At 32.0% G+C, this 13,922-nt stretch overlaps 1 protein-coding gene across 1 annotated transcript; it reads left to right on the top strand.

Annotated features, from left to right (window-relative positions):
- The first annotated feature begins 5,629 nt into the window (after positions 1-5,629).
- LOC107625909 (cytochrome P450 83B1) lies at positions 5,630-8,469 on the top strand. Its single transcript, XM_016328641.3, has 2 exons — positions 5,630-6,650; positions 7,749-8,469. The coding sequence occupies exons 1-2, from the start codon at positions 5,757-5,759 to the stop codon at positions 8,361-8,363; spliced, it is 1,509 nt and encodes a 502-aa protein (XP_016184127.1). The 5' UTR covers positions 5,630-5,756; the 3' UTR covers positions 8,364-8,469.
- The last annotated feature ends 5,453 nt before the right edge of the window (positions 8,470-13,922 follow it).

Here is a 13,922-nt window from a genome sequence, read left to right as displayed (position 1 = left end):
AGCCACAAGTTTAGATTGTGATTGATTTGTACTATTATATACAAAGGGAAAAAATTCAAAAGTAAAAGTTAATATGAACTATAGTGTATATAAAATTGTAGATTATGATCATAGTACAAATAAGGTTTTCTTTTTCTTTAGAAATAATCTACCATTTTTTGCGTTTAATCAATATTACGTAGGTAATCTGAGATAGGTGGATTGAGTTTGAAGGATTGGCTCAAACGTTAGAGGAAGGTGGTCTCCGACTTATTCGCGTTCGGAAGCCGCCGTCCGAGTTATGTGTTTGAAGGAATGGGAGTGGTACCTGCAAAGACACTCCGATGCCTAAGTTAGCAAGGAAGTAAGCAGGTTTAGAGAATATTGGAACTTAGGTTTACCTGAGTGTGCCAGTGTATTTATGGGTGATGATCCAATAATCACCATTGGAGTAGTTCCATTTCTGACCTTTATCTTAGGGTTGTTGAGATATCTCTTCTAGAAGTGGATGAAATATTTTAGGGGACAGTTACCTATTTGAATAAGCGTTATCTGTCAACTCATGTTGAACCCGACCTCTTTGGGGAGGAGCTTATATTGCACCCGACCTCTTTGGAGAGGTCGGCTAGGTGGTAAGGGCTAACCTTTGGATTGGGCCTTTTTGGCTTACTTGGGTTTGGGCCATAATATTGGGTCAGGGTATGAATAGTGTCCCTACTTGAGTCCGATCTCTTAGCTATGAGTTGGATTCGAATAATAATTAAACTCGGGTCCATTCAAGTCGAAAGACGACGTGATTTTAGTTTAAAACCGACGTGATTTTGAATTTATCAAGTGTCGTATCTAATCAAATATCGCATCCGTTTGGGATTTTGCATTTACATGTGGTGGCAGTTACATTGGTGACAGTGCGTTTCTTTAATGACTACGTCGTTTTACTATTATGCCCTAGTCTGTTATAAATACTTTTCCCTCTTCTTTCTTTGTTTTTTTTGTCTTCTCTTCGAAGTTTCTTTGTTGCTCTCTCACTCTTTTTTACACAAAAATTTCTTTTGATCTTCCGTTCTCGGGTGCTTCGTCGCTTTCACCGTGACTGCTTCTCTTCGATTCTACAGAAAAGATTGGTTCTTTTTTTACCTTCCCTTGTCATTTGTGTAGTGCTTTTTTTATTTCTGTTTGGTGTACTTGCATGTTTGAGGGAAGTTTTATGACTTTACTGTCCCTTTATTTGCGATGCGAGGCTTTAGAATTTTTTGCATGTGTATTAGAAATCGCTTTTGTTGCCGCCTGGTGATTCTTTTTCTTATTTGCTTTCGGAAGAAACTGTCTTGTTTTTGGGAGCCCTGTTTTTTAATGATTTTATTTTTCCTTGTAGGTTTTATTACTTTTATACACACTCCCTCATTTGTCGAAAAATGTCTTCTCATATCCCTAAAACCCTCTTGAGATGGGTAAATGATTCTGTACTTATTGAGAAATCTCTAGTGGATACTGACTTCATAACTGAGCTTCGCACCCATCATAGGATTTGTAGCCTTGAGGCTGACGAGCCCAAGAATGAATTAGTAGCCCCGGATCCTGAGGACCGGGTTTGCTATGGGAGATTTACTGATTCTGATTCTCATTTTTTTCTTTATGTACGACTGCCTTTTTACCCGTTTGGGAATTTTTCTTCCTTTTTCTGATTTTCAAATAGAAGTTTTGTCCCACTGCTAAGTTGTCCCTACCCAGCTTCATCCCAATTCTTGGGGTTTTATGAGGATCTACCAACTTGTTAGCCAAGAGCTCGAATTTCCGACCTCTTTAAAAATCTTCTTCTATCTCTTTCATTTGACTAAACCTTTCAGTGCCTCCAATAAACAAAACAAACAGCAGTGGGTGTCTTTCCAGGCTATTCAAGGTCAGAAAGTTTTTTTCATTTTTGACGAGTCCTTTCACGACTTTAAAAACTTTTTCTTCAAGGTCCAGGCCGTAGAAGGCCACCATCCTTTTTTCTTGAGTTAGAACAGCCAGCCCCAATTTTCTCTGTACTGGTCGGAGGCCTCTCGCGTTGAAAAATATAGCCTGGATAATTTGGATGAGGTAGAGGAGGCCATTGTTGGATTTTTTCGAGAGGCCTGGGGGAGAGCTCCAAATCTAGATACTAAGAAATTCCTCATTGGCCCTCTGAGCTTCATCCAATCCGAGCTAGGTAGTTTTTGTTTCTTTGTAGCTTTTTTTAACGAGTTCCGACTTGTGATGTGTTTTCCTCTGATTTTGTAAGCTGATTAACTTTTATTTTTTCTTTCAGAAATGGTGAAAAGTGGATCAAGTGCTGCCTATCAAAACGTCCAGGAAGCAAAGAGGAAGGTCCGTGCCCGAGCTGATGCTGCAAAGGCCGGAGCTTCAAAGAGGCTTCTCTTCCAGGCCAATCATGGTAAATCCTACTACTACCTCCTCTCTTTCTCCTCCTACCTCTGTTCCCCCAGCTCATCCTTCTTCAGAACCTGAGAAGAAGAAGCGCAAGACCTCGAAATCCGGCTCCCCTATAGCTGGAGAGATTGGGTTTAATGGTCTTAAATTTGCAAAAAAGCACATCATCCCTCATAGTCAGTTTTCTATGGATGATGCTTCTCTTCGAAATCATCTTCAGGTTCTGATTTGAGGGGCGATTTGAGCTGTCGGAGTTTGTTCCTCTCTTCTTGATATTTTGGACAAGGCTTTCTTAAGTGCTTCTAGGAAATCCCTAGAGGATCTTGAGGGGAGGATTATCTTATATCAGGAAGAGGAGAAGAGGATGCCGGGGGAGAATGCCTGGTTGCAGGAAGAGCTTGCCCATCTCCAGGAGAGGGAGAAAAAATTGATGGGCCAGTGTGCCATGGCTGAGGGGTTGAAGGAAAAGGCAGAGCAGAATTATGTTAGGCTTTTTTCTGAGAATTTTGATCTGCAGAAGCAGCTAGAGCTGAATCGGGAGGCCTATCAGGACTTAGAGATTCGATTGTTGAGAGCTCGGAGGATGCCTTCAGGGTGTTCATCAAGGAACAAGTCGGGATCATCGCTCCTGACTTGGACCTTTCACCCCTCCATCCAGACAAAGTTGTCATTGATGGGGCAATTGTCTCTCCTCCTCGTCCTGAAACCAATTCTGAGATGAAGACTCGTGGGCAACAAATTGTTAAGTCTCCTCCCCGTGAGGTGGAGCAACAGGAAGGATTCCTGTCGAGCTCTTCTGAAGCTCCGACTTCTGCTGCTGAAGAGATCCCTTCAACCCTTCCGACTCCTGCAACAGACCCGAGTTCCACTCCCCTTGATGACTCTGATCCTTTCCTTGGTTCCCAATGATTTTTAGCTACTAGGGCCTGGCTTGTGGGCCCTTTCGTATGAGAAAAGTAAGTATGTGAGCTGAATTGAAAGCAGAGAGAGAAGAAAGAATGAATTTGATTATGATTGTGCTTACTTGGCAGTTAGTAGCATTGGAGAGGCTGTTGATTCGGATCAAAGGAGTGTTGCCAACTGCATCAACCACTCCTCTGCTTTTCTTCATAATCGGTTTCTTCTTCTTCCAACTGCGGTCGGAGATGAAGTAAGCAAAAGCTACGCACACCAATGCAAAATGGCGCCACCGAAGCCAACGGCGCGAGGGATGAGCGACAAGGGAGGATTGGATAGAGGTGTTACGACGGGTTGGAGGGAGGCACTGTGATAGGTTGAGAGAGGGAGACATCGGCATTGTTGGGGTTGTGTTAGGGTTGAATGAGTTGAGTGAAGAGATGAGAAGACTGAGAGGAGAGGGAGGGACGGAAATTGGGAATTAGGGTTTCTAAACCTTAAATATATAAAGGATAGGAAATGGGTACGCTTTTAAAAAGTGACAAAAAAATTAGTCACGCTTCAAAAGCGTGCCGATTGATACTTTTAGGCCATGCTTTTGAAGTGTGGCAATAAAAAGCATGGCGACAGAATTTTACAAATGTCACCATAACATAACTCTATTGGCACGCTTTAAAAGCCTGCATGTTTTCCTCTATGGCCATGCTTTTGAAGCGTGAAAAAAAAAGCTGGCCAAATTACTATTTAGTTGTCACCCTCATAAAAGCATGCCGAAATAAAAAAAAAAAAACTGTGACCAAATCATAAATTAGTGGCCACCCTCATAAAAAGCGTAGCCATTGACCACTTTTAGCCACGCTTTAAAAATGTGGCAAGAAAAAAGTGTGCCGACAGGCCTTTTTTCTTGTAGTGATGGTGGCAGCATGAACGACGAAGTGGCAGCGACGGTGGCCAACCGGCAGGGCTGCGTTAGATTTTTTTTAAATAAATTAAAAAAAATAGTAGGAAGAAGGAAGAGGACAACATGCCTAGAGGGAGGAAGGAGGCAGCTCCGGCGACACAGGGAGCAGCAGTAACAACGATGGCAGCAATGACGGGAGCGACGAAAATAGTAGCGATAGAGCGACTAATGCGGCGCAAGGAGTCCACGCAGTCTTTGAACGTTGTTGGTAGTGGCCAACTTTGGTGGACTGGTTGCCAGAGGTGGTTTGTTGGGGGAGGGAGAGAGAGAGAGAGAGTAGTTCAGAAATGAGGGAGAGAATGTTCGCGATTCAAATTTAAGGCAAGATTACCATTGGATTTACTGGCGAATAAATTCGACGGTAACACTTTGCGAATGACCAAAACACAGCGTTCCATTAATTCAGATTATTGGCAGATAAATTTGTTGATAAATCTGACGATAATGATCGCGCCAATTTTTATTTTTCCTCCAATTATTACTGACAAATTTATTGTCAGAAAACTAAATCCGACGACAATTTTTTTATTTGACGAATTTATTGCCAAATTCGCCAGTAAAAATTTTTTAGAAGAAGAAGATATTCAGAAGTATTGTTGAAAGAAACTTTGAGATTGCATTTACTAGTATCACTACTTGTGCAAAAAGCTAAGAGACAAACAAAACGTGCATTATAGAAGACTACAAAATTCCAAGCAATACTATGTGTACGTGAATGCTTGGGCTATTCATAGAGTGATAGATATCCTAAAGCTTGGAAAGACCCATATGAATTTTATCCCCGAGAGATTCTTAGGTAGTGGAATTTAGTTAAAGTTTGTTGCATCTGTTTATTTAATTTTTTTAGGAAGTGGAAGATTGTGGTTATGTCATATATTTTTGTATGTAGTGGAATTCTACCACAAAAACAGAAGATAGCGGCAGATAATTAGCAGCTGTTTTGATAATGGTTGCTATTTGATGGATTTTCAGCAGTTTCAATAGTGAATGCGAAAAGAGTAGCTATTTGATTTGATTTTGCCACAAATTAAAAAAAAAAAACGCTGCTAACCTAATTTTTTTTGGCGATATTTTAATTCCCCTTCCCAAAAATACAACACTCAGTACTCAGCAGCTTCAACAAATAAAAAAAAGAAAGAAAGAAATGTTAAGAGAAGAGAGGGAGAAACGGAAAAGGAGAGGAAAGGAAGAAAACGGAGAATACTTTCATGATGACATCTTCACATGAAGTAGCATTGTGAACCATTAGATGAGTTGATAAGGTTAACTAAATATGTTTGATTAATCATCTAAGGATTCACAATGTCATCTTCATATAAATATGTTATCATGCGAGTATTCTCCTATAAATAATTATATATATTTAAATAAGAAGCAAAACAAAGCTTCTGTATGATATGTACGAAAGATTAGTTCTATAAATATGAGTTTTTGTGTTCTAACATTCTAACCCTAAGATAATACTCTTCCTCATCGTCACTCTTTGAGGCCAGTCATCACATACAACATGGTGTCACCACTTGTCTTAATTCTATGCCTTATTACTCTTCCCCTATTCATGTTCTTCTTCTTCCAAAAACAAACAACACTCAAGAACAAAGCTTTTCCACCAGGTCCTAAAGGCCTTCCAATAATTGGAAATCTTCACCAATTAGATAATTCTTCCCTTTATCTTCAACTATTTGAACTCTCAAAGAAATATGGCCCTATATTCTCCCTTCAATTAGGTCTAAGGAAAGCAATTGTTATTTCATCCCCTGAGTTGGCCAAAGAAGCATTGAAAAACCATGACCGTGAATTTGCCGGAAGACCAAACTTAATTGGTCAGCAAAAATTAACCTACAATGGGTTAGGGATAAATTTTTCTCCATACAATGAATTTTGGAGAGAAACTAGAAAAGTATGTGTAGCCCATGTTCTTAGCTCTAGGCGTGTATCAAGCTTTTCTTCAATAAGAAAATTTGAGGTCAAGAAATGGATCAAGAAAATATCAAGCCATGCATCATCAAAAAAGGTGACAAATTTGAATGAAATGATAATTTCTCTAACAAGCACTATTATTTGTAGGATTGCCTTTGGAAGAAGGTATGAAGATGAAGGAGTTGAAAGGAGTAGGTTCCATGATTTGCTCAATGAATGTCAAGCAATGTTGGGTGGCTTCTTTGTTTCGGATTATATTCCTTTCTTGGGTTGGATTGATCGACTCAATGGAATGCATGCCCGTCTTGATAAAAATTTCAAGGAGTTGGATAAGTTTTATCAAGAAGTGATTGATGAACACATGGATCCTAACAGAGACACTTCAAATGGAGAGGATATTATTGATGTCTTGCTTCAATTGAAGAAACACCGTTCATTATCCTTTGACCTCACTATTAATCACATCAAAGCACTGTTTGTGGTTTGTACTCTTTCTTTTGAATTATTATCTTGTTTTAGTATATTCATTGAATACATGGTTTTAATTTCCACTCATAATTGTGTATGTGTTGGTACATATTTAGGGGAAAAGTCTAGAGGGCCAGCAACTTTTTCAAATTCTAGCCAACAATGTAACCAGTAAAGAAAAGTGAACTATTGGATGAAATCTCACACCAATCTCATACCATTAAAACCATCATTGATCACAAAAGTTGCTGGCCCTAGCACTCCTCTTTTTATTATCAAAAGTAGGTCTAGAGTTTTAATTCTTTTTAACCTAAGAGACATATAAGAAAAAAATAAAGCTTATGTAAATTAAAAAAAAAAACCCTCTTGCATGAGAAAATTACAAGTATCTCTTAGACATATAAGAAAAAAAATAAAGCTTATGTAAATTTAAATAAAAAACCTCTTGCATGAAAAAATTATATTAGAGATATAATTTTTTATGTGCTTTTTTTATTAGTTTAAATTTTTTAAAAAAGTAATTTTATGATAAACATATACAATGAATATTGTGTAAAATATTTAGAAAAGGTATAAGAATTCTGACATTAATTTAGCCAACTAATTTAAAAATCAATCACCAATTAAAAAGAAATGAATATAAAAATTATTCAAAACTAAAAGCTATAAAAAAATCCAAAATAAAAGTAAAAAGAGCATTTGAAAATCAAATAATATAAAACTGATTAAGGATATAGAATTTAAGATTTAAGATTTAGAAATTAAAATTTAAAATTTATATTTATCAGAGGTAGCTGACTGTGATAGTAGATAATTAATGGTGGTGAATGAAATTGTGATATTAAAAAGAAAGAAAATAAATAAAAGATAAAATAATAATTTTAAAATTAAAATTTGTTGAATTTATTTATTAAAAAAAATTAGTTGATTGAGTAGTTAGTTCCATAGCATGAGATAACTGTAAATATTATCACAAGTATACAATATCTAGTTATGGTAAATATATACCACAATAATAACATATTGTAGTACTGGTAAATATTCTCCATGACTACTGCTTTTACCGTTAAATTTATTTGCTTTGCTAATATTATTTAATTTTCTTTTATAGGACATACTTGTAGCAGCAACAGATGCAACTGCAGCCACAACAGTTTGGGCTATGACGGCACTAATAAAAAATCCAAGAGTAATGAAGAACGTTCAAGAAGAAGTTAGAAATTTTGGAGGTCAAAAAGATTTTTTAGAAGAAGAAGATATTCAAAAGTGTAGTTATTTTAAAGCTGTAATAAAAGAAACGTTAAGATTGCACTTACCAGGACCACTACTTATACCAAAAGAAACAAACAAAACTTGCATTATAAATGGCTATGAAATTCCAAGCAAGACTATAGTGTATGTGAACGCTTGGACTATTCATAGAGATCCTGAAGCTTGGAAAGACCCATATGAATTTTATCCTGAGAGATTCTTAGGCAGTGATATAGATTTTCTTGGACAACATTTCGAGCTGATTCCATTTGGTGCTGGTAGAAGAATTTGCCCAGGTATACATATGGCACTTGCTTCACTTGACCTTATTCTTGCTAATCTTCTTTACTCTTTTGATTGGGAGCTTCCACAAGGAATCAAAAAAGAAGATATTGATACTCAAGTGTTACCAGGATTAACACAACATAAGAAGAATCCTCTTTACCTTATTGCAAAAAATAACAAGGATTTGTAAAGATATGTAAAAGTGTAATTTAGTTGTATCTTTTATTTATTTTCTTTGCTCAGGAAGTGCAAGACTATGATTAAATATATGTCACATATTTGTAGGTATTTTGATAGATATGTATGTGAGTAAGTTCTTAAATAAAAAACGGTTATTGTATTAAAAAAGGAGTCATTTTAGTATAACTATATTATGCTAATTATATTATTTTAAAAAGGAAGCCACTTATATAAAGATGTTAAAAACATCTTTTTTTAAAAGATATTTTTTAAAAATTAAAATTTAATATATATAATCAATTAAACTATGTTATTTTTATTAAAATTAGATTGAACAAATCAGTTTAGCTAAAAAAGTAATAACTTTAATTTTAAACCAATATAAATTAATATTTTTTTATAAAAAATAACTATATTATTATAAAAAATAATTAAAATACTCCTATATATATATATATTGAAAATTCTAAATCATTTCCGTATGACGACTGAGAAGAAAAATGTTAGAATTTAAAATTATCAAAATTAATATATATAATAAGAGTATTTTAGTCATTTTTTATAAGAAAGGTATTGTAGTAATTTTTTATAAAAAATAATATTAATTTAGATCGATTCAAAATTTGATTCACTAATTTTTTGGTCAAATTAATTTATCTGGCCTAATTTTGACAAAAAACACGATTTAATCGATTATATGCATTAAATTTTAATTATTAAAAAATATCTTTAAAAAAAAAACGTTTTAGACGTCTTTATTGGAGTGGCTCCCTTTTAAAAAATATTGTTCAAATTAAAGTAATAATTTTTTTATTATTAAATAATGCTTTTTAAAAAATATTATTAAAATATAAAAAATATAATTTTAATTTTAATAACACTCGCATAATATTATTAATTATTATAACTATTGGAAGATAATCATATTAGAATCCACTTTAAAGAAATGATAGTATATATAGAAATTTGATCCTAACGTTTGTATTATTTTAGTTATTTTTGTAATATTTGAGTTGGTGTAAAATATATATTTGGAGGGAAAAAAAATTATCGTTCTCCTTAGAGATAGAAAATTTTTTTGATAATATCATTATTTTAACTATTATACATATACTTTTCTTATAAAAGTTTAAAATAAAGATAATAAATGGAAGAATTTTTTTAAAAACACAAATAATTCTCAATGTTCTGAGAACTAATAAGTCGACACAATTAGCCGGGCCTTCTATTTGATCCGATTCAATTTATACGAAATCTGTTAACAGAAAATTGGTCATAAACCAGTTGAACCAACGACTTTTTTTAATTTGGATTAAAAAAAAAAAACAAAATTTTGAATGAAACTTTAATTTAAAGTAAAAATTCACATGTAATTATTTTTATGTAAAGTTAATAATTGAAAATATTAAATAATTATTTAAAATATTTCAATCATCAATTTAAATAAAAACAACTGTATATAAATTATTAAATCAATCTTTTAACTGATTCATTGACTAGTTTAGTTTATAGAACTTTTGATAATTCCATATAAGTTTTTGGTGCATACTATAGTGAAAGGAGAAAATGATGAAAAAATGAAGAGGTTTTTTTTTTATAAATAATTAGATACTTATTTAAAAAAATATATTTATTAATTTTTAAAAATAAATTTTTTTTTGGTGACTATATTTATTAATTTTTAAAAATAAATTATACACTCATCTCAATTTTCTCTGTAAAAAAAAAACTTTTTCATTATAGAATTGTGATAGTTTTTTAACGATACAATTATAAAACACGCGGATAATTTTGATTAGTCCGGTTAATTTTTAGACATCTTATCTATAAAGTTTTGAGTAAACTTAAAAAAAAAAATAAAGAATTAAAACTGAATATCAATTGCACTATATGCAGCTCTGCATTATATAGATGCAGAGTTATGTATATTACTAATGTGGGACTGAAGTAACGGTCACAATAAACATTTTTTGATCTTGATTTTTTAACTGCTGCTACTCTACTTCACTTATATCACTTACATTATCCGACCCTTTATAGTAATCGATCTCAGACAGTCGAATAAGATTGTCAATTCAATTTGTTGGAAGTAGAATTGAGTACGAAATGAATTTGAGCACAGGTAGAATAGGATGCGGATTGAATTTCAATGCTACCGATTAAATCATAAAAAATCTTTATTATTAAATGAAGATAATCAATTAATAATTTATCACTTTTGTTTATATAAAAATTAATTTTATATTAGTGATATATAAATGTAATATTATATTTATGTTTGTGTTATTAATTTAAACAAAAACTTTCATGTAGAATTAAATATTTGATGATTATATTATTTATAGGACCATTATGTTATTTGTAGATGATTATTGTACTATTTATATTGAATTTTTAATTTGCATGCTCATTAGGTTATATAATAATATCGCATATTTGTAAAAAAAACTTTGCGAATAGAATCGAAAATCCACAGGTTGACTGCAGTAGGATTAGAGTTGTATTGTTCTCAATTAGTAAATAGAATAGGATTGGATTTTAATAACAAATTTAACCCGTAAATAAAATTAAAGTGAGTTCAAATTCTATCCTACCCTATCTATTGTCAGTCATTTTTAATCTCAAACTCTCAATATGTACAGATACACATACACATAATCTCATCTTTCGTTACCACATAATTTAACATCATTATTGATAACAATAATTAATTATATAAAATTAATTATTTTAGAAAATAGTTTATGTGATCACTAAAATATCAAAAAAGAAGTTCAAATATATTTTTGATAGTTACTAATTATTAAAAAAAATATTTAACAATCTTGACAGTCAATAGTTATATTTAATTATTTTTGACAACCATCTAATAATTGTTAACAAATTATTTTATTGATAATATTTTCATTAACATTTAGTTATTTTTTATCATAAAAATAACATTTGTGTAACATCTAAGGTTCCAAAAATAGGATCGGACTGGCCGATTTAACTGACTTAATCGAAAACTAGTCATCTAACTGGTCTGATTGATACTAAAAATCGATCTGCAAAAATCGGAAAAAGAATTAGACGAATCGATGGTTAATCGGTGAACCGTTTGAACCGTCCACATTTTTAGGCATCCCGGTTCACTACACTATATATTAAAAAAAAAAAAAAGAAACCAAATCTCTTTCAGTTCTCTCTCATACACGAGCGAAACCCTATCAAAACTGCAGCCACCTTCAAGCTCCAGAACGCGTGCTAGCCTCGCCACTGTCGTCGTCGACAGTGACAGCCCTCTTAAAGGTCTGCTCGGTCCTCTTGAAGGTCAAGCCCGTCATCGTCGTCAGCCCTGAGTTGCTGATTTTTCTGATTTTGTTAAGTTTGGTTCGCTTATAGTTCTCACCGGCGCACCTCAACTTAGTCATGGACTTCTGTCATCGCCGTCGCTCACGCACGTTTGCTTCTCGTCGGTGTTTTTTTGCTTCATCTCTGTTCTCTCTCTCTCTCTCTTTCTCGTAGCTCAGTCATTGTCACCGTTGATAAGCCTATATCCCTCCACAGCTTCTTCAATTTTATTTTTGGGAGTTAATTACTATTTTTCTGGATTTAATTATGTTGATTGTTGATTTTTTTTGGGTTAATTAGCTGTTTTCTAAGTTAATTTTCTTCGATGTTCATTGTTGTTAACAGAGCTGGATTGTTGTTATTTTGTTCTGATTTCTGGTTAATTATTGTTGATTATTGATAATTTTCTGAGTTATTTTTGTGTTATTTTTTCTAATTCTGAGTTAATTTACTAGTTGTTGGCTGGCTTGTTGCCGAGTAAAATTAGTTAAACTTAAGAAAACTTGGTTTGTTATATTGATTCTGATTTATGAGCTTTTTTTGTTATACTGATTCTGATTTTTGTTGTTGGTTCCTGATTTTTTCTAATTCTTCTAGTTCTGAGTTGTTGATGGTACTTTGCTGGGAATGAAAGTGTCAATATGCAATTGAGATATTTGTGTTCTTCAACTGGATTTATCTCTGATTTGATACTGAAAGAAGAGTTTTCAATGGATGCTGATATTGTTATGAATGAATGATCTTGTTTTCAATTGAAGATAAGTGTGTGTTCAAGTCCATCGTTGGTCCAAACCCTATAACAGAACTTTGCTATGAACGAATTATCTTATTTTCAATAGATGCTGACTACTTGTGTAGTTTGTTTGTTACAAAAAGTACAAAAGACTCTTTTGTAATTTGATGTCCACTCAAAATCTGTTTTTCAGTTTTTTTTTTTTTTTATTTTAAATGCTATATAGAATATTTTAAATTTTAAATTCTGTAATTCTAGATTTTTAAATGTTATATTCAATTTTATAATTTGAATTATCTTTATAATGAAAATAATGAAACACTTAATAATAATTATGATTACTGAAGAGTAGTGTCTTTGTTTAGTTAAAAACTTGTTTATTTAATTTTTGAATACCATATTCAATTTTTGATTATATATTAAATTTTTTTATAATTTTATTATATATTTAATTAAATTAATTCAATTATGATTTGATTCTAATTGGACTATTAAATTATTGAACCAATCATTTAACTGGTTCAATAATCGATTCGATTCTCACCATCTTAACAATATCGCATGCATCTGGGGACCAAAGTTGTGTGCACGTGATCAAACTATATGTGGTCTCATTCAATTATAAATATAAAATGTACATGGGCATAATCCTTTTGTCTCAATCTAGTGCTTTCAGAGAATCTATTTTATTAGATATAAATGAAATTTCGGAAAACATTTTTAATTAGAATTATGCTCATAAGTGTTTTAAGAGTATTAGTTAGAATATTTAATAAAACAAATTTATCAACATAGTAATAAATTATAAAATTTTGAATGTAATGATGATACAATGTTCAATTTCCGCCGTCCACTTCATGTCTGCATCCCTGTCGAGTGGATCCAATTATTTCTAGGGACAGTATGAACCGCGATGGAGTCCCACAGCCAGAAGTTTAGATAGTGATTAATTTGTTCTATTATATACAAAGGAAAAAAAAATAATCAAAAGTAAAAGCTAATACGATCGTATAGCACAAATAATAAGGTTTTATTTTTTAAATACTTCTTTAGAAATAATCTACCATTTTTTGTGGTTTATATATATTTATGATACTGTTTATTACATACTATATAGCCAAATAAAAATATTATTCGTACATTAAAATTAGCTACTAAAATCAGTCATTAATGTATTTATATATAATGATATATGTGATTTAATTTATTTTCAATATATATTTATATTTTAACATCTATTTTATACTGATAATTGATTTTGGTAACTAATTTTAAAATATACGTAACAAATACTAAATATATCTCTAATTAAGATTTGATAAAGTCTTATGTTAGTTATCAAATATCTAATATAATTTTATCTTTTATTTAGATTTGAGACTAACTATATAAAAGTTTATAGTAAAATCTGTCATCAAATTACTTATTCTTAAGTATTAAATAATTAAAAAAAATTATATTATATTATGTATATTCTAATCTTCTAATATTCTAACCCTATGA

This window comes from Arachis ipaensis, chromosome B2, assembly GCF_059453495.1.
Source record: "Arachis ipaensis isolate K30076 ecotype BB chromosome B2, ASM5945349v1, whole genome shotgun sequence".
In the NCBI taxonomy this organism is placed as follows: domain Eukaryota; kingdom Viridiplantae; phylum Streptophyta; class Magnoliopsida; order Fabales; family Fabaceae; genus Arachis; species Arachis ipaensis.
Note: the sequence above shows the minus strand (reverse complement) of the source record. Positions and strands in the feature narration are given on the sequence as shown.

Excerpts from the sequence above, each read along its gene's own strand:
- LOC107625909 (XM_016328641.3), top strand. The coding sequence starts at position 5,757 with ATGGTGTCACCACTTGTCTTAATTCTATGCCTTATTACTCTTCCCCTA. Across the intron at positions 6,651-7,748 it reads ACATCAAAGCACTGTTTGTG|GACATACTTGTAGCAGCAAC; the intron begins GTTTGTACTCTT and ends TTTCTTTTATAG.